Source organism: Ipomoea nil, unplaced genomic scaffold (genome assembly GCF_001879475.1).
Source record: "Ipomoea nil cultivar Tokyo-kokei standard unplaced genomic scaffold, Asagao_1.1 scaffold2690, whole genome shotgun sequence".
NCBI lineage: Eukaryota > Viridiplantae > Streptophyta > Magnoliopsida > Solanales > Convolvulaceae > Ipomoea > Ipomoea nil.
This window is the reverse complement of record NW_017619118.1, coordinates 1,283,245-1,311,226: the sequence shown is the minus strand read 5'-3', so window position 1 is coordinate 1,311,226 and position 27,982 is coordinate 1,283,245. Positions and strand designations below refer to the sequence as shown.

The following is a 27,982-nucleotide window of genomic DNA, read 5'->3' as shown; positions in this document are numbered from 1 at the left end:
AACATTACTGTGTGTGTTGCTCCTTATATTTTTTTCACTCGTTTCTCAGTCTGACAAAGCAGATCATTTAGGTCGCCCATCACCACCCATGGTAATGTACTGAGCCCAACAAGAGTGCGCAAGAGATTCCATGAGTCACATCTACGATGCCTTTTAGGAAAACCATAATACCCCGTAAAACGCCATTCAGGACTTCCTACATCTAACACCACCGTAGCATCTATGTGATTATTTGAGTAGCTCGTCACTTCCACTTCAACATAATCAGTCCACATGAGCGCCAACCCACCTCTATGCCCCTGAGCATCAACACACAGCATACTAGCAAACCCCAACTGTCTACGAATCGGTTCCATGCGCAGTCTATTTAAAAAAGTTTCCATTAGAAATAACAACTTCGGCCTCTTGGTACGGATCAAATCCGCTAACACTTGAACTGCCGTCGGGTTGCCAAGCCCCTGGCAATTCCAGAATAAGATACTCATGAAAACCCTCCTGAACCAAGTTTTTTGAACTAGTTGTTTCAAAATCCATTATAGTGACCGCAGTACCAGCTCCCACTTCATCCTCCAATCTACGTTTTTTCTGCTCTACACAAACTAACTCAGTAACGGTGGTAGTCCGTCCCTGATCAGTAGTTAGAACTGGGTTATCAGCACTACACCCCACGTCCCCTTCACATGCAGGTGGAATCCAATTTTTACGTTCAACGGTTGTTACTGGGGCAACCTAACGCTGACCTGTCGATGTAACCACCCCACGCTGACTCGCGTGAAGCCAGGCACCATAGAGTTTATCAATAACCAAACCAGATCCCCGCTTGACTTTCTGACATAACTTGTCCCCATGCCCTATGACACCACAAATAAAGCAAAAGGTGGGGAGGCATTCATACTTGAAGTCAATCACTGCCCGGGCATCATTATCACGTTTGAGTTTCATCTATTTTCTCAAAGGCTTAGCCACATCGATGGAAACACGTACATGGTAGATCAAGTGCATGGAACCATCAAAATTTCTTTCGATAGCCTTTATCAACACCCCCAAGAAGGAACCAATAGCAGCCACAATAGCCTCCGTTCTAAAACCTGACGGCAAGTTATGAATTTCAATCCAGAACTCAACACGTTGTAGGGGAATTGTCTCTGGATCCTCATTCGAAATGAGTTTATGCAACACCAACAGATTCTGCTCAAAGCTCCAGGGTCCATCATCCAAAATTTTTTCTAAGTCATCCTCATCATAGAATCGGATCAAGAAACGATGGGTATGGAGTTGACTCATATTAACTCCGTATCCCGGCCGCCAAACCCCCGCTATCGTATCCTGAAAAAATTGGAACTTAATTGGCTTATCCGTAACCAGCCTTCCAACAGCGTAATACTCCTCTTCCTTCTCAGTCTGGCTGATCGGAACACTTTGCTGCACAGACACATCTTCATCATCGACATCCGCCAACGTAAGGTTAGCGTACATATCAGCGACTCCGGAAACCGCCATAATGAACGGCGAAAAAACCAGTGAAAACACAAAACCCTAGATGCTTGCACGACGGCAAGAGAGAAAAATTTGTGAACCTACGAGAGGAATGGATGACTTACAATTACTCTTTGTAATTACTTTTACCAGACCAATTTTCTTTTCATCTTTTGAACCATTTCTCGAATTAGCTCTTCATCAAAAGTTTACAATTACTCTTTTGATAGAATAATGGTGGGTATTATACGTATTATGAAATATGAACATAGATAGCACAACACTAAATCTTGATAACACAGCCACATGTAAAATGTAAAAGTAGCTTTATATTTTCAAGCTATGTATGAGGTGAAATACTAGATATATACTTATAGTTTCAACAAGAAAATGGATATATGTTATTACATTGTACGCTAACAAGCATATATAGCATAAAACAATAAGTAGGTCGGACAACCATACTAAACTGTAGCAACGTAACATATAGAACCCTATTTCCAAGAATATTTGGAACATAAATAAAAAACCTATCCAACATCATATTCCCAAACTATGCCGTGCAATGCAAATAACTAGTTTAATACTTTAATGTACTAATGTTAAAAAACATCCCAACATTATTCATGGCCCCAACACTATGACTTGTTTGCACCAACGACCCACAATGTATTGGGTCGGGATGGTCTCGACATGTGCATTCTTGAACACCAAAAACATATACCGGTAGACCAAGTCCATTTTTTGAAACAAAACGTGAAGTACCAGGAAGCTAGCAAGCATTCTAGAAAACACAAATCTAACAAAAATAGCTTCGTGCATTAGAATGGTCAGACCATACATACTCACTGTCACCACAAAACCCCACCCCCCCCCCAAAAAAAAAAAAAAAAAAAAAAAACATGCCACACACATACCCCTCCCAGCCCAACCATTAAAACTGCGGTGCATTGAACTCATGCATCACCGTCAAGAACGCAAACGCTAGCATGCACATGGGTTCTCTCAATGAACTAATGCACAGAAGTAATTCTACAGATGCACGTTGTGAATCCTACATTACACATGGGTTCTCTCAATGAACTACTGCACAGAAGTAATTCCACACATGCACCCAGTGCATACTAAATTACACAGTAAGATTAAAGTTTATTAACTATATTCCTAGAGCCCCTACATTATGCACTTGGGAACTGGATTGTATTGGTTTAATACTAGTAAAAGTATAATATCAAAAACTCATATTCTGCTTTGGGAAATAACTAAGCCTAAAGAAAACAGTATTAGAAAACACAAATCTTACTACCGTGCATTGTACTCATGCATCACCGTCAAGAACGCCAACGCTAGCATGCACACGCAGAAACGACGCTCCGCAAAGGAAGTGCACCGGCAAGTCGAGGCGACTCGTTGCACGGGGTTCAAACAGTTCCATGAGTTCGAGCACTTCGCAGGCGTGCAACAACGTCTCCATGCGCCCGATTTGGTAATGGTTACCACGGCCACCAATGCACGGGCGCATAAAGGACACTATTACGAGCACCACATGGGCCTCGTGTGTGCACTGCTACCACATGACGCACGATGCACAGACAGTGGAACCACGAAAAAATGTTGTGCCAAGGAACACTACACAATAGGGATGCACTATTACGGCCTAATGGAAACCACCGACGCAAATGCACACGGGGGAGGAGTGCAGTGGATACCTCCAACTCAAATGCCATGCTACCGAAAGAGAAAAAGAACCACAAAACCAAAACCTGATAATTGAGTATCGTCCGTGGCCCCGATCGGGATATCACGGTGGTGCACCTCCATCGTCTTGGTGCAGCAGCCATACCAGTTCGCTAGATGAGCTTTACAAGCCGTAATCCTCGGATAACAAAAACAGAGATTCGACTTTGAAATTCAAGCCAATCAAAAACAAAACGAAATACCTAGAATGCGCAATGCCCACTCTAAGTGACGGACCATCGCTATGGAAGTATGGTTTATTTTGGACCGTCAGATAGCATTCGATCAATGCACAATAGTGCACAACGGATTAAGAATGTGCATTACTATACAAAATGTTGTGCATTCCTAAACTGAGTGTTGTGCATCGATAACCTAATCTTACGTTATCTTACGTGAGGACGTAAGGACTAATCTTGACCATTAAATCATAATGATGTATGACTGAGATTAAAAAGAACAAATCACACGGATTAAGAAAATAAATCCCTTTAAAATATTAAAATATATAAATTTAGGGTAAATCAGTCTTATTAAAAGATGTGCATTCCTATACAAAATGTTGTGCATTCCTAAACTGAGTGTTGTGCATCGATAACTTTATTATTGTACATTCAAACCCCGCCAAAAAATCATACAGTGGACATCCCAATGTCCTACGATGCACTGAACTATGTGCTATAATGCACAACTCTATAGCCTATAGTGCACAACTTACAACACTAGGTTGCACAATCAACACACACGAATGCACAATCGTACTACCCAAGCATTTATACATATACACGACAATCCAAATATAGACAATATTATACTCAAAAGAACGAGCGAAAAAAAATAAAAAATACTGATTAGTTTGCATGGGCGAACACTCAATCAATAATGAAGAAATCGCGGCTCCAAATTGCAATGGTGATGATCCAAGAAAATAGGAAACCAATTTGGCCAAGGATTACACATGCGTTCACACTTAAAAAAAATAGAAAAAGACATTACTACCCCACTTTAACAAAAAAGATCAATCCATGTCATCTCAAGAACTCAAATCTGGGTCATCCAAATAAAAAAACAAACGCACAAGATTAGTCCTCACGTCCTCACCAAAGATTAGGTTCTCACCTGATCCGGATCCTATATATATATATATATATATATATATATATATATATTTGTTTATTTATTTATTTATTGATTTATTCTTCTACACATTTTTAGTTCATATAGCTTGCTACCTATATGCAAGAAGATACATTGCATAGACTACACAGTAAATACCTGGAATTACCGAATGCGATATTATGCAATGAAATGCATGTTTGAAATTCTTTCCAAAGAAGCATGCAGAGGAATGGATAAGGCAAGTAATTTAATAAAATACCATTCTCATTCAAATTTTAAAAATGCTAGCTTATTAATTAATTATCAACTTTATAGATTGTTGAGAGAGTTGGTAGATTGAGCTACAAGCAACAAGAGATTGATCAAGTTAGTGACGTATGAGCAAAGTTCTTAATTGATAAATGGTTAAATACATTTCTTTAGTACGTGAATTAATATAATTGATCTTGATAATTTTAGATTTAAATTGTATTATTAATATTAGGGGTAATCGCACTTTTGGTCCCTCAATTAGTGCCTATTCTGCAATCTCATCCTTAGTTCCCAATTTGAACACATTTGGTCCCTCAATTATTCGACCATTAAGCAGATTTGGTCCTTCTATCTGTATGGCCTTTTAACACTGTTTAAAGCATGGGTAAAAGTGGAATTTCACATAGCATTGTTTACAATAAGTAGGGGAAATCGCACTTTTGGTCCCTCAATTAGTGCCCAATCTGCAATGTCATCCTTAGTTCCCAATTTGAACACAATTGGTCCCTCAATTATTTGACCATTAAGCAGATTTGGTCCTTCTGTGAGACAATCAGTTTAACTCCGTTTAAATCAGGGGTATAATTAAAATTTTACAGGAGTAAGAATTGAAAGTAGTCTAGTCACCAACATAGCTGTGATTTCCGGTGATGATGGTCTGGTTAATGCCGTCGCTGATCATCATCAAGTATTTCTTGTTCAAGGCAATGGAGACGTATTCCTCGTACACGCCGGTAATCACGTATACGAGGAAGTAGCCGCCGTCGGACAGGGTGTTGTTCGGAGCAGCGGCGACGTCGTCATTAATGGTGGTAAAATTTCCACTCCCATCTTGACTCACAACCACAATGCCAGTCACCTGGTCATCTTCCTGAGTTTGCAGGAGCTTTCTCCGGCTAACCCGCTCGAAAATCGCCTTCGTCCGTTCCGACATCTTCAGAGGCAAACGCCCATTCCGGAACCCATGCTATTTCTTGGTCGGACGCCAAGCTCCGGCGCCGGTGGCCTTCTTCTTTCTCGGCACCCACCCTTTAGTGAACAGAGCTAGAGAAACACTAAACAGCCGCGTGTCGTTCGCCAGCGGCGCCACGATCCCATTCCTAACGCTCCAAGCCGACGACGTCGCTTGTAGTCTGTCTATACACGTCTGCGTGTTGGTGAGAATGACATTGAGCAATGTTTGCACGTCGTCGGCTTCTAACACCTGGAGATACCGGGAAGTCCCGTTGACAGTCTTGAAAGAAATGGATAGATAATCCATGTTTAAACCGACAAGGAACTTGCAATCCTTGAGAGCTCGAATGACGGTGGTGGTTAACGACTTGGAATTGCGGCGAAGGTACTTCTGGATCAATGACAGAAACTTGCGCGCAGCGGATAAGAATTTGCAGACGGAGAATCAGCCATAGTCGTAGACATTGGAAGAAGAGTTGTTGCTGGGGAGAACAATTTGGCAGTAAGATGGGTAGGGAGTGGACATGCAAATGGTGGATGCTGAGACATTTCTCGACGGTGGCGGAGCATTTGCGGCAGTGAAAATAACAATCGGGCAGAGAAAGGGGAAAAAATTAGCTTATTATATTCAAGGCTATGTGAAATTTCAATTATACCCTTGACTTAAACGGGAGGAACCAATTGTGTTCAAATTGGGAACTAAGGATGACATTGCAGATTGGGCACTAATTGAGGGACCAAAAGTGCGATTTTCCCTACTTATTGTAAACAATGCTATGTGAAATTCCACTTTTACCCATGCTTTAAACGGTGTTAAACGGCCATACAGACAGAAGGACCAAATCTGCTTAATGGTCGAATAATTGAGGGACCAAATGTGTTCGATCAAATTGGAAACTAAGGATGACATTGCAGAATGGGCACTAATTGAGGGACCAAAAGTGAGATTACCCCTTAATATTAATTAGTATCAATGGCGAGATTTATTACTTTTATTAATTGTGAGATTATAAATATTAAATTGTACAGGTTTTGGATGTGGTTGTGATAAGATATTTGAGCAAGTTTTGGATGTGGTTGTGATAAATGTATATTTGAGCAGGTTTTGAGTCTAAATTCATAAATAAATGTAATATTTAAAAAAAATCAAATACATACAACGTCGATTAATTGCAATAATCGACGTGGTATGTATTTTTTAAACAAATTAACTTACCACGTCGGTTTTTAAAATCCGACGTAGTACATTATTCAAAATTATTTTTAAAAATAAACTAATATACAACATCGTTATTAATAAATAATTGAAGTTGTAAAGTTATTTTTTTACAAAATAAAACTATGCGACGTCGTTTAATTTAAAAATCTGACGTCGTATATTTTTATTTTTTTTAAAATAATAAACGTACAACGTCGGTTATTTATTAATAACCGACGTTTTAGGTTCTATTATATTAAATAAAAAAAATTACGACGTCGGTTTTTTTTTATGTTTACGATACGTCACTTTTTAACCGACGCTAAAGAGCCTAAAAAATCAACGTTAAAAGTCATATGTGTACTAGTGGCGGCCGTTTTGGTTGGTTGATGGTGGGCGGTGGAGCATAGAGGTGCTCACGGTTGCGCGTCAACCAACTGCTCCATTGACCCGAGCAAGTTGTCACAAGTTTCTAAATTTCTAAAATTAACCCGACCAAGTTGTCACAAGTTTCTAAATTTGTAAAATTATTATTATAAATTTTAGATATTTCCTAGCTTTGTAGGTAGAATAGTCATATTAAATGTACTAAGCCGGTTAGGTTAGTATTTCCAGCAGCGACATCTTAAAGCTCGGGAAAAATCTCGGCATTAAGCCCTACAAAGTAAGCAATTAAGTCCGGGAATATCTCGGCATCAAGCCCTACAAAGTAGGCAATTTTGACCAGCAAAGCTCGGAACCTAACCCAAGAGTTGACTACGATCACAAGATCGAAAATTTGTTGGTCTCCGGGGCAAAGTTATCCTCGTTTGCGATCACAATATAAAAAAAAAAAAAAAAGTATTGGTCTTCGGATCGGCGAGGCAGAGTTATCCTCGTTTGCAATCACAAGATCAAAAAATTATTGGTCTTCGAACCGACAAGGCAAAGTTATCATCGTCTGCAATCACAAGATCGAAAAATCATTGGTCTCCGGACCTCTGCAATCAGAAGATCAAAAGACAAAGGTCTCCAGGACCTCTACAATTAGAAGATCAAAAGAAAAAGGTCTCCGGACCTCTACGATCAGAAGATCAAGAAACAAAGGTCTCCATACCTCTACAATCAAAAGATAAAAAACAAAGGCTCTCCGGACCAACAAGGAGGAACTCCTTTTTACTACGGCCACAGGTCGAAAAGAGCAATGACCACAAAGTCAGAAAAATCTACGGTCTCTGGACAGGCAAGGGGAAATGCTCTCGACCAACTAAGGATTTTCAAGGTTAAAAATCGCGCCAAACTCCATCAAGTGCTTGAACCCACCTGTTCGAAGCTATGACCAAGTGAAGCAAAATTGTTTAAAACTTGTAAATTTTTTAATTTGCTTTGTAAATTGTACATGATCATGTATGTAGATTAGTCATGTACGAAGGCCGGTTAGGTTGGTATTGCCGCCATCGGCCCTATAAGCGCGAGACCATATCTCGGCATAAGCCCTACAAAATAGGCAATTAAGCCCGATTAGGTCGGCATTGCCACCACCAGCACTATAAGCCTGGTTAGGTCGGTATTACCACCGTCAGCACTATAAGCCCGGTTAGGTCGGTATTGCCACCACCAGCACTATAAACCCAGGATCATATCTCGGCATAAGCCCTACAAAGTAGGTTGTTGAGCCCGCTAGTGCACTTCCCGACCATATATAATGCACTTCCCGAGCGTAAGGCACTTGGTGACCATAACGCATCGTAACACACTTCTCGAGCATAATGACCATCCCGGTCTCGTTATCGTTAGACTTCTAGGTCTCCAAGCGTCCCTCCACGTGGGACTCTCGATTCGTGAATCGAGCATAAAAAGGGGAAAGTGCCTTGTTCAAATGATTTTGATTTTCAAAACCCATCATGGTTAATGTGGATAATTAAAACTAACCTAACGCGATCAACTAAGAGCGATCTTAAAACCAAGTAATCTAGGTCAAGGTTTGACCAAGTACAAACTAACTACGACTGATCAGCCCTGTTAGACGACATTGGGAGAAGAGTTCCCGCTGATAATCGATAAAGATCAATAGAGGTCCTTGGACAATGAATTCCTATTTCTTGATTGGTAAGATTGGATCACTAGATCTCGCTAAGAATCCAATCTCTCGATTGGTGAAACCCGATCCCTAGATCAGTAAAATTTGATCTCTTAATCATGCTAAAATTTGATCCCTAGATCGTGAGTGAAATCCAATCCCTTAATTGAAAAAATTGGATCTCTAGATCACAATTAATTCGATCCCTCGATAGTCTAAAAGATTGCACTTGCAGTTGTACTCTTTTTCCCTTAGCTAAGCTTTTTTCCACTAGGTTTTTCTTAGTCTAAGGTTTTTAACGAGGCAACCAGTGTAAATCGCGCCCCTATGCTCAACTCAGACATGAGGAGCTCGTCACAGACTGTGTACCCAAATCTTTCAACCCGAACCCTTCCTTGTTAGCTCGACGTCAGGGCATGGACTAGGGCGCTACTTGATAGGGAATATACCCCGGGTATACCGCCCTACACATTTTGTACGTCTATTCGGTATCGGGTGTTGGTCAAGGGCCGATATAAGAGCCCTAGCCCTCCATTAGATGGAGCTTCTTTTCCTCTCTACTACTCCCTCTCTAGAAGGAAGAAAGACCCTCTAGTCTCTTGCTGGATAATATTCAATAATAAAGGCTCATTGAGGCCAATTTCCCATATTTTCTCTCTATTCTCATGTGTTTTCATACACATTCATACATGCAAATACAGTAAATGACTACCCAGCTACAATTTATACTATCAGGTACAATAGAACTTTTGTAGCAATCCCAAATGGTCATCTTACATGTGATTCTGATCCTTTACTGGTTGAATCATTGGATTGCAAGGAAGTTCTTTCGTGGATAAAGAATAAGGATTTGAATAATGTACGTCTCGAAACGGATTGCCAAAATTTGTTTAATGGAATCACCAAAAAATTCAAGGATTTAACTTATTTAGATTTTGTCTATCATGATTCTAGATCTGTTATGTAATTAAACTCTATTAATTCTTGCTCTATTAGTTTTGTTCGTAGGTCAGTGAACCAGTTGGCTCACGCTTTGCCTAAGGCAATTTGGTCTCAGTCGATTTGGTCCTTTATAGGGGAGTTATCCCCTTGTGATTGTGGTGGTAGTCGGTTTCTAGGTTTCCAGTGTTTGGATGTGCCTGGAAAAAGTCAACGAAAATCATTTTCCATTGACTTTGGAAATTATGATTGTTTTAGAGGAAAATGACTTCCCTTTTTTGGGGGGAAGTTATTTTCTAACTTTTACACCACCATCAACACCATACCACCACCACCACCACCACCACTAGTACAAGACCACACTACCACTACCACCACCACCATACCACGACACCACTACCATCACACCACCACTACTAGCACCACCACCACCAGTACAAGACCACACTACAACCACCACCGCCGTCACCGTACCACCGCAATCACCACCACCATCACACCATCAACATCATACCACCACTACCTCACTACCACCATCACCACCACCACCAGTACAAGACTACACTACCACCACCACCACCACTGCTACCACCGCCACACCACCATACCACCGCAATCACTGCCACCACTACCACCACCAACACCATACCACCACCACCTCACTACCACCATCACCACCACCACCAGTACAAGACCACACTAGCACCACCGCCGCTCCACCCCCGCCACCACCACCTCCACCATCACACCACCACTGTTACCACTGCCACCACTGCCATACCACCACCAGTTGTTATTATTATTATTATTATTATTATTATTATTATTATTATTATTATTATTATTATTATTATTATTATTATTATTATTATTATTATATAACAAATAACACCGCTACCACTACCTCTACACCACCACATTACCACCACTATACCACCACCACCATACCACCACTACTATACCACTTATTATTATTATTATTATTATTATTATTATTATTATTATTATTATTATTATTATTATTATTATTATTATTATTGTTGTCGTTGTTGTTGTTGTTGTTGTTGTTGTTGTTTTGAATTACAAGACTTTAGTTAGTTATTTTGATATCTTATTAGTTATTTTTCTATTATATTTAAAATTGTTATTATATTATTATATATTATTATACATGGTGTAATATTCTAAATAAAATAATTAAAATGTTTAATTATACAATTTTACTCATTTTTCAGAAAATAAACCAAACACACCAAGACAGTTTTCCACAATGCAGCCAAACACTGGAAAAGAAAATATTTCCTGAAAAATGACTCATTTTTCAGAAGTCATTTTCCTGCTTTCCAAACAGACCATTAATATAATATCACAATTTTTACCCCCATTTTGGCTCTGGCGCTCTGCCACTGCGTATGGCATTGTGATTCTGAATAATGATAGAAGCTTTGTGGCGATCAGAAGTGGACCCGTTCGATGTTTAAATGACCCTCATTTAGCGGAGGCTATAGCGGTTAACCCTCTCGTGGATTCTTGAACAAGGATGGCGTAATTGTGTTGCGATCAGATTGTCAAATGGTTTGCAAGTTCCTGAATAACAATTTACCGAATTTTTCTTATGCAGGTTGCGTTCTTAAGTATTGCCGGTCTCTAAAACGACACTTTGAATCCGTGTCTATTCAGTATGTTAATCGATCAGTGAATAAGCTTGCTCACGCTTTAGCTAGAGCTGGTAGTTCTCATCCTGGTCATGTTAGTTGGTTTTCTATTGTTTCTTATTGTGTTGAACAATCTCTTGATTTTAATGAAGTATTCCCTTTCAAAAAAAAAATTATTATATTTTAATGAATACATTATCTGAATACTAAAGATACATTATTTTGTATACTATAAAATAATGTATTTTTTATCAAGATTCAAATAATGGACATTTAGTCCACCAATATACCTTTAACATATTAAAAATGTACTCCCTTTGTCTTATTTCGTTTTTTGGTTCGGTTAATAAGGCTTCACTGAAATTATTTTTAATTCAATTTTTTATAATATTAAATTTATTTAGTATTATTATTTAAAATTTATATATTTAGAAACTACTTTAAAAGTGTTATTAAATTAAAATAAATAAATTCAAAATTAATTAAAAATTTACTAAAGAAAATAAGTAATGAAAAACGAGTTGGTGCACAGGAAGAATTGCATAATCATGGAAGCGAATAATGAAGTCCATGTCCATGAAATCAGGGCCGTATTTTAGGGGCTGGTAAATAAATGTGGTCCTATCAAAATAACAATTTTTTAAATAAATACATGCAAGTTTCGAATTTTTGACCTCCAAGTTAAAATACAATAAATACACATTCTTACCATCTCTTCATAAAAACATTTAAATTTAATTGAAAACTTTTAAATTTTATTTCTAAACTAGCTAGGTAAAAATTAAATATTGGACCTCTAAAATTTGGGGCCCCCTAAAATTGGGGGCCATGTGCGATGGCCCAGCTTGCATAGCCTAAAATCCGGCCATGCACGAAATGTTTGACTTAGATTAGCTACTAATGGTTTCAATCCATTTTGACATTGTCAAATTTTTACACAGCCGAATGTTATATTGCTAAAGAATGTTCTACATTTGAAAAAAAATTGTGTGGGACGGGTTGTGTTTGTAGACAACTGAGTGTGTAAGTATCACAATTTCAGTTATAAATATTACAATATTTATTATTAGTAACAATCAATTTTTATCCTAAATAGCATCACAATTTCACATATGAGAAATCAAAGTCTTTGGGTTCCGGAGGGAATATGATCGCAAGACTGAAACTTAAAGGAATTGACGGAAGGGCACCACCCAAGTATTACAATATTTAAGTTAGAATTACACTTCTTAAGTATCAAAATTTTAGTTACAAGTATTACAATATTTATCATTAGTAACAATCATTTTATCCTAAATAGTATCACAATTTTACATATAAATATTACAATATCTATTACAAGTAACAATTTATTTATTTCAAATTGGTATGAAATTTTCTGTAATGAGTATTATGATTTATATCATAAGTAACAAACAACTATTTAAGATTTAATTCGTCTCGCATATTAAGATCCGTGAGACAGTCTCACACAAATGTGACTCCTTACATTTTGCTCAAGTATCTAGAAATGGGTTGAAATAAGGTTCACCTAATTTAGGCGTGTTGATAATGTGCTATTCTATGCTAAAAATATTCAAAGCAGTAATATCTTCAAATAAATTGGTCAATCAGTAGGCAATGTTTTAACTTTTCAACTAAAGAATATTGAGAAACAGCAATAGAGGTCCTAATTGGTTTGCAAAGAGAGTAGTAGAGATTTTGCTAATTGGTTTGCAAAGACAGTAATAATTTCACCTCAAATCAATATTTACTTACAAATTAATTTACTAATACAATATCATTGCATTTTAGATCCTAAATAATGACTACAAAGATGAAGTGCCACATGACATCACATTTTAACAAGAGGTCCACTATATATATAGGTCCAAGGTCGATTGGATTTAGGGAGTGGAGGACCAAAGATTATTGTGTGGACCATGGTCCATATAGCTATGTGGATCATACTATCAAATAATGTATATTCAGTACACAATTAATATACTTTTAGTATATTAAAAAAAATATTATTTAAATATTAAATGTACATTATTTTATATAACGTATATTTAATATACAAATAATGTACTTTTTAATATATTAAAAATGTACTTTTTGTGATGCTTTATAGAGCACTGTGTGGACCATAATTTGCTAAAGACTAATTAGATCTATAGAATGGTTGGAAGTTATGGAATAAGTTTAGAGATCCATTAAGGAAGCATTTTATGTGTGCGAATTGAACTAAGTATCAAAATTAATAGGGGAAATTGCATCTTTGGTCCCTGAGTTATACCCAAGTTCCGATTCAGTCCCTGAGTTATGACTGTATGCATATTTAGTCCCTCAGTTATGAACAAAGTGGCGTATTTAGTCCTCGGCCGTTAAAAGTGACGGAAAATTTTAAAAATTTTAAAATTTGACGGGTAAAGTAGGAAATTCACATTTTATTCTCCTTCTTATATCAAAACCACTTTCACAACATTATTTTTCACTTCTTAGCCTCTTATTTCATGATTGTTCAATTTTAAAAGCATTTCAATAACTTTAGTATGACTTGTTAGGAACCTAGCTCTCGTATAACAAACTTAAGACTTAGCACAAAAATAAAGAAACATTTGATCATTGTCTTCAGACGTGTGAAACACACTATCCTATCAATTTTCAATTTTCCTTACTAAGAAACAAATGTAATCAAATCAGAACTTTTGAGATACAAAATGATGTCAAATTTCTCAGGTTGCTTTTATGAGAAATTCACCAACTGAATAACTTGAGATTTTTAGTATGTAACATTTTTTCGTATAGTGTGTTTCTTTATTTGTGCTAAGTCTTAAGTTTGTTATACGAGAGCTAGGTTCCTAACAAGTCATACTAAAGTTATTGAAATGCTTTTAAAATTGAACAATCATGAAATAAGAGGCTAAGAAGTGAAAAATAATGTTGTGAAAGTGGTTTTGATATAAGAAGGAGAATAAAATGTGAATTTCCTACTTTACCCGTCAAATTTTAAAATTTTTAAAATTTTTCCGTCACTTTTAACGGCCGAGGACCAAATACGCCACTTTGTTCATAACTGAGGGACTAAATATGAATACAGTCATAACTCAGCGACTGAATCGGAACTTGGGTATAACTCAGGGACCAAAGATGCAATTTTCCCAAATTAATATTTCATAAGTGAGTGTGTAAAGATGGGCGAGAATAATGCGAGATAGTATAAAGTGAAAGAAGGGAAAAGGTTAAGGGCCAAATTATTATTTATTGTATAGACGTAATTGTATTTTCTTGCATTTCTTCTCATCGTGCATAAACACCGCATTTAGCGCAATTATTTTAGAGACTTTAGGGTTTCTGCTCCAGTGCTCCGCCCTGTGATAAGCTTTCCTCCGCCACACCGCCCTCCGCCTCTACTTCGACGTTTCGCCATTGCTGCTCAGGTAATATCTTCCACTAATCGTTGCAGAAACACAATAGATCTCTGATATACGAATACTATGTTTAGTTGGTTATCATTCCTCAATGAAGTGTCAAGTTTCCATTTCGACTTGATTAACACCCCCAAATGCTACAGTTGTGATGAAATTTCTGTTTGATGCTTGCAGTGGTATTCCTTGATCTAACACCGCAACGCCACACATTTTTCATGGATTGTGTTGATTTCTATTCTCTTTTTGAGGATTCGGATGGGAGGACTATTAGTTCGCCTGCTGCTTCAGAATTTGACTTTGTCATTGTGGGTTCTAATGTTGTCAATGGGGATATGTTGCTTAGGAAAAGTATACTACAGGTATTTTATTTTTAGGGAAAATAGCATTTTTTGCCCTTAAGTTATATGCTTATAGCACTTTTTCCCCCTCAATTATTTATGTAAGCATGTTAGCCCCCTCAATTATTTTAAAAGTTGTGGTTTTTCCCCCTAATATATTAAATTGACATTTCTACCCTTAAATTAAACATTTTATTTATTTTACTTCTCCAACAAATTATTGCGTATATGTAGCGATTACCACGGTTTGGTTCGAACTGAACCAGACACTACAGCAATCGAATTTAAAGTTTTCAGTTATGATTCAGATTTAGAACTCAATATTTGAATTTCAATTTATTAAATTTAAGAATAAAAAAAACTGGATCACGAACCGTGAACCGGTGGTTCCGGATCCAGTTCGCGATTTTGAACCGTCTTTATTTTAAAATTTTATTTTTTATTTTAAAATTGTCTAAATTCAACAATAAATGTATTTTATTTTTTCAGTTCGGAACATGAACCGGCCATTCCGGTTCGTGATTTTAATAAACTCTAAATATCACGTTTTGATTATAAATTGTAATTGGAATATTTCAGTTTGGTTGCTATAGTATTTGTTTCGTTTGAACCAAATTATAGTAATAATTTGTTCGAGAATAAAAATAAATGAAATATTTATTTTAAATATTTATTTTAAGGGTAAATATGTCCATTTAACATTTCATGGGGAAAAAGAGCCACTTAAATAATTCAGGGGGAAAAAGTGCTATAAGTATATAACTTAGGGGAAAAAAGTGCCATTTTCCCTTATTTTTATTATTGGATTCAATTGCATTATTTGACATTTTTTTTATTATTGGATTCAATTGCATTATTTGACTTTTTTTTTTTTAAGTCAGCGTGTGAATTAGTACTAAATGTCACTATATCCGAAAGTGAAAACTCTAAGAACATCCACACTAGTAAATAATTCTAAGTTTTTGGTATATCTCATTCCCAAGTTTAACATTGATTTGAGGATGAGTTATTTAAGAAATTTTCGGCCTGCAAGGAAAGGTTCATGTTAGAAAAAAAAAAAAAAAAAAAAAAGTCAGTAAGACGCAATTGTGTTTCACCGCCAAGTGGGTGCGTGTACCACCAATTGTTATGCCATGGAACCGTGTTCACCATGGTGAACACGGTTCCATACGATGCCGTTTTATAGGTGTGGGAGTAACGGTGCCCGTAAGTGGCACCGTTATCTCCCACCAATCACGTTTTTTTTTTTTTTTTTTTTTTAAATTAAACGCGCGATATAGCGTTCCATTTTCTCACTCTCCCGGTTTCACTTCTTCTTCACGTAACCTCCATCCCTCTTTGCTCTCTCTTCGTCTTCCCAATCGTCATTTCCTCCGATCATTCTCGAATTCTCTGTTCCACAGTCATTCTCTCTACTTCGCGTTTCCATTTCCACGTTCTCGCATTCCTCGAACAACACTTCGCGTCCTCCATCGTTATCAAAAGAGACAGTATCTATCGCTCATTCTCAAAGTTGCTTCACTTATCTTACAGGTATTATGTACCGGATGTGTTTATAATTTAGGGTTTTGTATTCTGTACAGATTTTGAAATTTATAAATGGGGTTTTGAATGTAATGTTATGAACTTATGAATGTATATCTGTAACATTATGTATATGTAGATTAACCATTATGAATTGATTCTTAGATTGTTTTTACTGCTGTTTATTCACAATCTATGCAGCTTTGAATGTCCATAATGTCACAACTGTTATTGATACTCTATTCTCTTATGAATTTTCTGTTAAGCAATTATGTATTTTATGTTATGCAAATATGTATTTACTGTGTGAGATTATGAATTTTCTCATATGCGATTATGAATTTTCTATTGTGAGTTTATAAAATTACAGTTTTGATATTATGAACTTTCTGATAAGGTTATTGATACTCCATAATGTCACAACTGTTACTGATACTCTGTTCTCTTATGAATTTTCTGTTAAGTAATTATGTATTTTATGTTATGCAAATATGTATTTTCTGTGTGAGATTATGAATTTTCTCATATGAGATTATGAATTTTCTGATATGAGATTATGAATTTTCTCATATGAGATTATGAATTTTCTATCGTGAGTTTATGAAATTACAGTTTTGAGATTATGAATTTTCTGTTCTGCAGTTATGTATTTTCTTTGTGATATTATGAATTTTATGTTATGATATTATGAATTATGTGGGACTGTTATTGATGGACAATATATTCTTTTCGGTAGAGCATGGTTGGATTTATTCGGCATTCCCCATCCCCCCTCTACTGAAATAAAGAATATATTTCCATCAAACTCATGTCAGTTTTGTGCTATATTATATGTTGTATATGAATTAATTGCTTTCTAATGTTTTTAATAAAAGCAATGGGCTCTGCTACGCGCAAGAGAACACGTTCACAAACATGGGCAATTTTGAGCTCTCAAGCTGCAGAGGCATCACAACCCTCTCAAGCTGCAGAGGAACAGAACACTGTGGTCAAATCTAAAACAAAAGCCAAGAGACAAAGAACAACAAGGGCCGTACTCAATTCGCAATCTGCTGAACCATCCCAGCAGCAGCTTGAGGAGCTGCTCCAGCATGAAGTAATAAGAGAAAAAAGGTCAAAACAAATTAATGATAGGCATAAGGGCAAAGAAGCCCATCTTGTCCCAAATAATGGGGAAGGGGAACATGCAGATAATGATGCAGAAGGGAGTGCTACTCCCTACTTCAGCACGCGAATGGGGCCAAAGACCATGTTCAAGTTTGTACAGAAACTAACGCCAGAACAAAAACAATCTGTGCGTGATATTGGTTTTGGAGCCCTGTTGAACCTTCAGCTATGCACAAGTGATTCACAGTTAGTGCAGTATTTGCTTGACAACTTTGAGCTTTACCAAACACATTTCAAATTGGAGAATGATAAGCTCACTGTTGAAGAAGAGGACATAAAGTACACTCTTGGCATTCCACGGGGAGAAAAGGTGGTTGTTGAGGGCCCAAAGTATGATGAACAAGGAAGACCAAAGTACAGAGCTCTGTTACAAAGTTGGAGGACAAGGTGGAATATTAAAATTGGTTCCCCAATCACAACCAAAATGGGGGATGTGATTGTTAAAAGAGGAGATTATGGTGATGAATTTAAAAGGGGCTTCATGGTCTTGACTGTTTCATGCATGATGCGAGGATTTCAGACACGCCGCTGCAACCATAAAATACTCAACTCCTTGGTTAATGTTGATGAAATAAAGGAATACAACTGGTGTAACTACACCTACAACTCTCTTATCAAATCCATTAAGAAGTACAAAAAAAAAAGTAATGGATTTTTTACTGACCGTTGACATTCATACTGGTAAATTCTAGTTACACATCCAATGTCTTTATTGCATTCATTGTCTTAGTGTGATTATCTGACTTTCAACACAATGTTATAATATTACACATATATAATTTTGAAATTGTAAACATAAGGTTATTGAGCTTATGAGATTATGCATTTTCTGTTAATAGATTATGAATTTTCTGTTAAGCAATTATAAATTTTCTGTTATCAGATTATGAATTTTCTATCATGCTATTATGAATTTGCATTTATAGATTTATGAATTTTCAGTTATGATATTATGAATTTTCAGTTATGATATTATGAATATACTGTTCATATTGATTATGAATTTTCTACTATGGTATTATGAATTTTCTGTTATTTAATTATGAATTTTGTGTTAGGAGATTATGAATTTACAGTTATAGAATTATGATTATAACTTTTTTTCCCTTTTTCTTGAAAATTGTAGCTATTCTACTTTGATTGGGTCCAATTCAAAGGGATGAGAGTTGAGAGAACATATCCAAGCATAACTGCATGAACAAAAAAGCTTGCAAGACAAAGAGTTTCTGCGGAAAGAAGGTCAGGTGGATATGGTAAAGGGAAAGTTATCCCGCGTGTTGCAAAGCCTACTGCTCCTGATGCTCATGATGCTATTGCTTCTACTTCAAACCAACCTGCTGCTCCTGATGCTATTGCTTCTACTTCAAACCAACCTGCTGCTACTGATGCTCATCCGACGGTCCCAAGAGTCTCTGTGCCGCCATCCAGTGTTGATAGAGTCACACAAGTGCTACGGCGGCTTACTGTTGATGTCTTGGAGTTTGGAGAGGCAATGGCTGAAGTTGGCAAACAAAATGCCCCTGTGGATGTTATGAAGACCGCCTTTTCTGGAATTTCTACCATGATCACCGTGGCAAGTACGATAGACAGACCACCAACCCCAACCTTCTCTCAACTTGATGACATCTTCTTCGGCCAGGAGTCTTTCACAAAGGCCGTTGATGCTTTGGTTGAAGCTTTTCAAAAGACCACCAAGAAAATGGAGTTTGAACCTCCATCATTTGATTTGGGAATTTCTTATACCCCGGCACCATTGGTTGAAGAACCACAAGAGCAGTGCACGTTGGATGAACAGCAATTGGATGCCCTGCTACACCTGCTGCTACACATGCTACTACTCCTGCTGTTACACATGCTGCTACCCCTGCTGCTTCAACATCTGAAACCCAAGAAATAACTCCATATATTAGGGTGCCATTCCCCAAAGATGTCCCTGGTGATGCTGATGCTGCTACACTTGCTCAGCAGCACTTGCTGCTAACCTTGATGATATTGATAGGTAAACTAATGAAGTTACGAAATTGTGAATTTTATGTTATCATTATGAATTATGAATGTTCTTATATGATATTATGAATTTTCTATTATGAATTCACAGTTTTGAGGTTATGACTTTTCTGTTATGCAATTATAATTTTCTGTATGAGATTATGAATTTTATGTTATGAGATTATGAATTTTATGTTATGAGTTTATGAATTATGTGTAACTGTTATTGATGGACAATATATTCTTCTTATGTAGAGCATGGCTGGATTTATTCGGCATTCCCCATCCCCCCTCTACTTAAATAAAGAATATATTTCCATCAAACTTATTTCTGTTATGATATTATTCACTATCTATGCAGCTTTGAATGTCCATAATGTCATGCCTGTTATTGATAATATGTTTCTCTTATGAACTTTCTGATATTATATTATGAATTTTCTTCTGTGAGATTATGAATTTTCTCATATGAGATTATGAATTTTCTATTGTGAGTTTATGAAATTACAGTTTTGAGATTATGAATTTTCTGTTGTGCAATTATGTATTTTCTGTTATGCCATTATGAATTTACAGTTATTCAATTATGAATTTTCTGATATGAGATTATGCAGTTATGATAATGTTAACTAGCTTCATGCATTTTGTGTAAAAACACAGTGCATTTCTGGAGAGCGAATCCGATGTTGAAGATGTCACTGTCCGAAAGAGACCAATCCGAAAATTAAAAAACATCTCGCTGAATTTGAGGTCACCTTTTTGGACAAAGAATGCACCATTGTCCATAATGCTAGTGCCACAGAGAAGGCCGTATCAAACTATGCCTTCATGGATGCTTCTGCAAATCATCCAAGAGTATGTTTGAATCTGACTATTTAATAAACTTTTTATTTCCATGAATATTTAACATTTATAAACATGTATTAATTTATTTACTTATTTATCTAACTTTTTTGGTGTTGTAGTGAAACTCTATTTAGCTTTGATGATTTCTCTATGACACGGAGAGATTTCCACACACTAAGCAACGGTAAAATTTTTAACACCTTCATTGATGTATGAGCGTTGAGGCTTACATTCCTCAACACAAAACGGCGCATTGGGGAAGCCAAAATGCATATATTTTAGCACGTTGGTACATGTAAGTTCAGACCAGAAAATTTTACAATTTGTAACTAATTTCATATTGCACAACTTATCATTAATACGTATTTTTTTCCCCTTAGCTATAACTTGACCCGACTGAACAATGGATGAAGGATCTTACACTTCAAAAGCGGAAGGAAAATTTCAACGAGCGGTTACAATATGAAATTTCCAAATTTAGAAATCTTGACATCAATGATGCTGATCTGGTAATTTATAATTACCCACGTTCAACTTTTATTTAGTAATGACATTTTTCTTCTCTATTCTAACTTCTTCTTCTTTTGACATTAGATATTTTTCCCCGTGTTTCGACACGGACACTACTTTATTGTGTGCATTAACACCATCACAAAAAGTGATGAAATCATAGACAACAAGACCCTGCCTCCTGGTGTTACAGAAATTGACAAATATCAAGATTGCCCCAGTCTACTGGTAACTTAACATTAAACTTGAACTTCTAATCATTTGTTACACATTTCCTATGAATCATTATGACACTAGTTTGATTTTTGTCCAGATGACTGCTCTAAAGGAGTACTTGACTGCAGAGAAATCACCTCTACTACGTAAGATACAAAAGCTTCTTGTATCACACTTGGTCATTCACTGGAAGGAGCTTGACAATGTCATTGACTGTGGCATATATGTCATGCGACACATGGAATCGTACAAGGGGAATGTTTAAGATCGGAATAGTGAGTTCAAAAGAAACACTCGTGTAAATGTAAGAGTATAAGATATATTAATTTCAACTTAGATTTACTTTTTTTAATTTGTTTTTTAACATCCCATTAAACTGATTATTTTAATGTTTTTTTTTTTTTTTGAAGGCTGACTTCATTTGGGAACTGAGAACTAAATATGCGTCAAACATTATCACATGGGGTAGGAACACTGAAAGATCACGGGTTATGAAGGCAGCAAAGGAGCTCTCAAAGAAGAAATGAAACTATACTATTTTTGGTGTTTGAAAATGTTGTGAACATGAAACAGTAATTTTGTGAATACTTCATTTTGAAATTTTGACTCTTGGTACCCTAGTTTCAGAATCTCTTATTTTGTAATGTGCACAAATATTTTGCACCTGTGAATATGAAATCTATTACTCTTAATTCAGGTTACATATGGTTCATATGGATTTATGAATTTTCACCTACCATATTATGAATTTTCTGTCATGCAAATATGAACTTTCTATTATGATATTATGATGTATAGTTGTCAATTATAACTGTAAATTCATTATTATTACATAACATTAAAATCATAATGACATAAAGGAAAATTCATAATCACATAAAGGAACATTCATAATCAAATAAAGGAAAATTCACAATCTGACACATATAATTCTCATAATCTAAATAGCATAAAATTCATAAGTACATACTGTAAATTCATAATGATATAAAGGAAAATTCATAATCATATGAAGGAAAATTCATAATCTGATAAAGGAAAATTCATAATCTGACACTATAATTCATAATCTAAATAGCATAAAATTCATAAGTACATACTGTAAATTCATAATGACATAAAGGAAAATTCATAATGACATAAAGGAAAATTCATAATGATATAAAGGAAAATTAATAATCACATAAAGGAAAATTCATAATCCGACACACATAAGGCAAAACTGCAGATGTACACATCAAACATATTGCAACTATATAGTTCAAATCTAAATATTTTGCATAGTATTCATCACATCACTACTAAACATATCAAGTTCTATTAACACAATCGCAATCTATATCTACATTATGGTCTATATTCTTATTAAAATGAACAAACTGTGAACCCCCAGAGTTTGGATGTACGAGATATCCATCACGAGCAATCTCTGATATATATTCCAAGACCAATGATTGGACAGAGCCCTTTGTAATTGAAGCAAGCTTGTTTGCAGCACTCTTTCTCCCCCTTGCTGCATTGTACTTCTTCTCAATAACACTACTACTCCTTTTATTTCTCACACCTTCTCTCCTCCAGCTTGAAGGGTATTGGACAATACCACTTGAAGAAGACATAGCACCCTCCTCAATATTCACATCCCCAATCTCATCTTCAACGTTTTTCCTTGCATTCTCAACAACTTCATCACAGAATTATCTAGCAATACTGTTATCTTCACTACAAACAATAAGTCTTTGAAATTTCCTACTAATCTCAACAGCCCAAATTGAATAAGGGACACCAACATTATAAAACACAGATGCAATGTCCACATTTCTACCCTCAACAACCTTTTTAGTCCATCTTTTAAGAATGTATTTATTGGGAATACTAGAAACACAGTGCACATGAAGTATACGTAAGCAATGGCAGCAAAGTATTCCCAATTCTGAAAACATCTTGCAACTACAACATATATCCAAATTGATTGGCTTAAAAGTTACTTCATGCCTTATGATGTCTATGTCTGGTCGCCACACGTGATACTTGCACTTACATCCATCATTCAACACCATTTCTTGATAACAAGAGCTACCTTTCATAAATTGTTCCTCGAACAAAAAATATATTTCAATCGTATATACCTCTCTAGCATGTGAAAGGAGTTTCACATGATCCATCATCATGACAGGTATTCCTTGAGAACACCGAAAATCTTCACCATTTTCCTTACTTCTCCATTCAGAAATAACACTCACAAAGGATGAATAAAAATCACATAAACCAGCAGTCTTAGACAACCTCCTAGAAATTGAATGATTTGTAGTTTCACTACTTTGAGAAGATAAAATACCCCCGGAAAAATAATCTTTGTTAAATGCTGGACACCACTTTTCCCTACAATCATAAAGCTTCTCTAGCCAAGTATTCTTATGACACTTATATTCTGTAACCATCCTGAAAAGTTACAACACATGTTTACTAAGCTTATTCTGTAAATTCATAATCTCATATTAGAAATTTCATAATCATATAACAGAAAATACATAATAACATAACAGAAAATTCAGAATTGTATAACTGTAAATTCATAATCTCATATTAGAAAGTTCATAATCATATAACAGAAAATACATAATAACATAACAGAAAATTCAGAATTGTATAATGTAAATTCATAATTTTTATCCCCTGTTGAATACACAGTATAACTGACTAAAAATACCAAAATATGATACTGTACCCAATGAACAAAGTAAATAATAACATACCTTATCCAATAAACTTCAAACTCAGCTTCAGTCTCGGTGTATTTCAACACACAATTGAACATATCCAGAAAATCCTTATGATTCCTTAATGGCTTGATATGCTTCTGCGAATTCTCACCAATATGTCATATGCAAAGACGGTGGCGTGATGTAGGGAACACCATAGAAATGCCAGCAGCCATAGCTGAACATTGATCCGTCATGATAGTCTGTGGACACTTGCCATCCATGGATCTTAAAAATGCTCTAAACAACCACGCAAATGACTCTATCCTCTCATTCATCAAAAACCCACATCCAAACATTACATTCATGCAATGATGGTTCATTCCTACAAAAGGACCACAAATCATATCATATTTGTTAGTGCGATATGTTGTATCGTGCACTAACAAATCACCAAACACCTCACAATCCCTTCTCATTTGACCATCCCTCCAAAATAAACTACACAATCTTCCATCCAAATCAACTTCAAAATCAAAAAAGAAATCAGCCTCATTAGATTGCCTCCTCTTAAATATTTCAATCAAAGAATTAGAATCAGTTCCATCCAAACACTTCAAACTCTCAGAAGCCATCGAATTGTAAGCATCGCGATTGGTAAAGCCAACCAATGGAGAACCCCCTGACTGATGTTTCAAAAACCTCATACCATCCGCCAATGCAACACCACTATTCTTCATATCTTTTAAATATTCAAGATGATTATTTCCCACTCTTCTATGCGAACGGAGCAGATGACTCTTGCCAAATGAACATAACTCATGATTGTGCTCTTTCACATGTTTTGTAACGGTCCACATCCCATCGCCCCCCACGTCAAACTGAACAAGTGCACCACAACCAGTCCTTATATCATTTTTGAATAAAGCTTAACACCACTATTTGGTTTTCCTTATACCCAGCCTTAGCACAGAAGAACCTCTTCATTTGAATTGACTTAGTAGATGCCTTATAACGTTGTTGACCTTTCCACACACTAAAACCAACTCTGTATGCATATCCATTATATAATCCAAAAGCTTCATCACCATTACTTACTACAATACCAACCAAGTCTTCATCAACTGCAATTGCAACAAAAATATAACCACACCTATACCAACTACTAAATTATGAATGTGCAGGTCAACTATAATGAATTTCATAAACTCACAATAGAAAATTCATAATCTCATATGAGAAAATTCATAATATCATATCAGAAAGTTCATAAGAGAAACAGAGTATCAATAACAGTTGTGACATTATGGACATTCAAAGCTGCATAGATAGTGAATAATATCATAACAGAAATAAGTTTGATGGAAATATATTCTTAATTCAAGTAGAGGGGGGACGGGGAATGCCGAATAAATCCAGCCATGCTCTACATAATAAGAATATATTGTCCATCAATAACAGTTACACATAATTCATAAACTCATAGCATAAAATTCATAATCTCATAACATAAAATTCATAATCTCATATAGAAATTTCATAATTACATAACAGAAAATTCATAACCTCAAAACTGTGAATTCATAACAAAAACAGAGTATTAATACCAATCGCAACATTACTGACATTCAAATTGCATATAATCACCATGAATCAGTACCTACAACTACCAGAAACCACATTCTTGTTAAAAAGCTAAGAAAAGAACCTGGATTTGAAGACGAGCCACCAATGTCAATGTTTAACTCTGCTTGATCAGTGCTTATTGAATCACCAACAAAATCTTCATTCACTGGATATATGCAAACAGAGTAACATACCGGTTAATATGTTATGAACATAGTACTATTAAATTATGAACATTCATACCACATGCATGAACAGAGTATCAAAATTAATAATTGCGTAACAGAAAATACATAATCTCATATTGTAAAATTCATAACAGGAACATAGTACTAATAACAATTGCGACATTATGAACATTCAAACTGCATAGATACTGAACAAACACCAATAAAAACAAACTAAATCTTCAACATGCTAAAATCCCATAAATCAAACGACATCAAACGCATAAAATCGAACGAACCTGGAATCGCAGAAATCAAATCACCGATCGAATCTTCTCCGCGAACCGCTGTCTCCTCCATCTACGAGTTCAAATCAATCAATCGCGAATAGGAAAGAATTGTGAATATCGGATCGAATCAATCGCGAATGGGAGAGAGAATTGTTAAACTGCCAAAATTAGAACTGCCTTCAAACTCGATACTAACGCCGTTAATAGAACAGTGAATTTTCTTTTTTTTTTTTAAGTGACGCCAAAAACGACGTCGTTTGGAAGCGTGTTCACCAAGCATGGTGAACACGTTTCCACGGCATAATTTGCGGTGTACCACACACTCCCGCTTGGGCGATTGGGAGTGGCGGCCACTCTCAATTTAATTAATTTTGGCGGTAGCAACGACTAAAATTTAATCATAATGGAAAAAGACAATTCTAGTAATCAAAATTCACAATCAAATTTTTCTTTTCTTCACAATATTCTCAATTTCCCCAAAATTCTCAATTTCTCCCAAATTTTCAATTTCCACCAAATTTTCTATTTTTACAAAATTCTCAATTTTCACAAAATGCCCAACTTCGGGTAATGTTCAATTTCCATCATTTCCACCTATATTTCAAAACTCTCAATTTTCTATCCACATATAAAGTGCCCAATTTGCAGGTAATATGCAATTTACTCAATTTTTGCCTTTTTCTACCCAAAGCGAAAATGAAGTAACAATTACTCCACCACCGGACAACTCGGAGAGTCGTCGACAACTATGAAATATTGAGAATGACAAAATGTTGACACGTGCTTACACCACAATCTCACAAGATTCAAAGATTGGCAATGAGCAAAAGGGTGTAACATTTTGGACAATTGTTATGCCATGGAACCGTGTTCACCATGGATGGTGAACACGGTCCCATACGACGTCGTTTCTTCCAAAGTGGAGTAACGGTGCCCGTAAGTGGCACCGTTATCTCTCACCAATCACATTTATAAAATAAATAAATAAAAATTAAACGCGCAACTATTACTCTGCATTTTCCCACTCCCGGTTTCACTTCCTCTTCACGCAACCTTCTTCCACCATTCTCTCTACTCTCTGCATTTTTGCATTCGCCATTTCCACCATCTCGATCATTCTCGCAGTCTCTCTTCAACACTCATTCTCTCTACTCTCGTACGCCATTTCCCCCATTCTCACATTCCTCTTCACACACAATAAACAACGCTCCGCTTCCTCCATCATTATCAAAAGAGACGGAAGCATTCTCTCCATTGCTCATTCTCAAAGTTACTTCACTTATCTTACAGGTATTATGTACCTGACGTGTTGCTCATCAGACAGTCCCATCAGTCTCTGTGCCGCCATCCAGTGTTGACAGAGTTACGCAAGTGCTACGGCCTTGGAATTTGGAGAGGCGACGGCTGAAGTTGGCAAACAATGTGCACATGTTGAGGTTATGAAGACAGCCTTTTCAGGCATTTCTACCATGATTACCGTGGCTAGTACGATGGACAGACCATCAACCCCAACCTCCTCTCAACTCGATGACATCTTCTTTGGCTTGGAGTCTTTCACAGAGGCAGTTGATGCTTTGGTCGAAGCATTTCAAAATACTAAAAAGCAAATGAAGATGGAACCTCCATCATTTGATCTGGGAATTTCTTATCCCCCAAAACCATTGGGTGAACAACCACAAGGGCAGTGCACATTGGAGGAACAACAATTAGATGCCCTCGTTCACACCATTGTGGAAGACGCTCCTGCTACTTCGACCTTTGAAAGCCAAGATAGAACTCCATTGATTAGGGTGTCATTCCCCAAAGAT

General features: G+C 36.2%; 2 protein-coding genes and 1 pseudogene across 3 annotated transcripts; 2 read left to right on the top strand and 1 right to left on the bottom strand.

Annotated features, from left to right (window-relative positions):
• Window positions 1-5,152: 5,152 nt before the first annotated feature.
• LOC109155067 lies at window positions 5,153-16,569 on the bottom strand (annotated as a pseudogene).
• On the top strand, window positions 14,641-20,885 carry LOC109155019. Of its 2 annotated transcripts, XR_002049835.1 has the most exons (6): window positions 14,641-14,811; window positions 14,977-15,161; window positions 17,540-18,512; window positions 18,958-19,830; window positions 20,481-20,675; window positions 20,786-20,885. XR_002049835.1 is itself a non-coding variant. In XM_019302747.1 (4 exons), exon 3 carries the CDS (start codon window positions 17,542-17,544, stop codon window positions 18,499-18,501), a length of 960 nt encoding a protein of 319 aa, XP_019158292.1. In that variant the 5' UTR covers window positions 14,641-14,811; window positions 14,977-15,161; window positions 17,540-17,541; the 3' UTR covers window positions 18,502-18,512; window positions 18,958-19,844. The 2 variants fall into 2 exon arrangements, 1 of the variants encoding a protein (XP_019158292.1); XM_019302747.1 differs by lacking the exons at window positions 20,481-20,675; window positions 20,786-20,885 and having other exon boundaries at window positions 18,958-19,844.
• On the top strand, window positions 20,873-21,961 carry LOC109155022. Its single transcript, XM_019302752.1, has 5 exons — window positions 20,873-20,961; window positions 21,047-21,175; window positions 21,261-21,404; window positions 21,490-21,696; window positions 21,803-21,961. Exons 2-4 carry the CDS (start codon window positions 21,074-21,076, stop codon window positions 21,655-21,657), a joined length of 414 nt encoding a protein of 137 aa, XP_019158297.1. The 5' UTR covers window positions 20,873-20,961; window positions 21,047-21,073; the 3' UTR covers window positions 21,658-21,696; window positions 21,803-21,961.
• The last annotated feature ends 6,021 nt before the right edge of the window (window positions 21,962-27,982 follow it).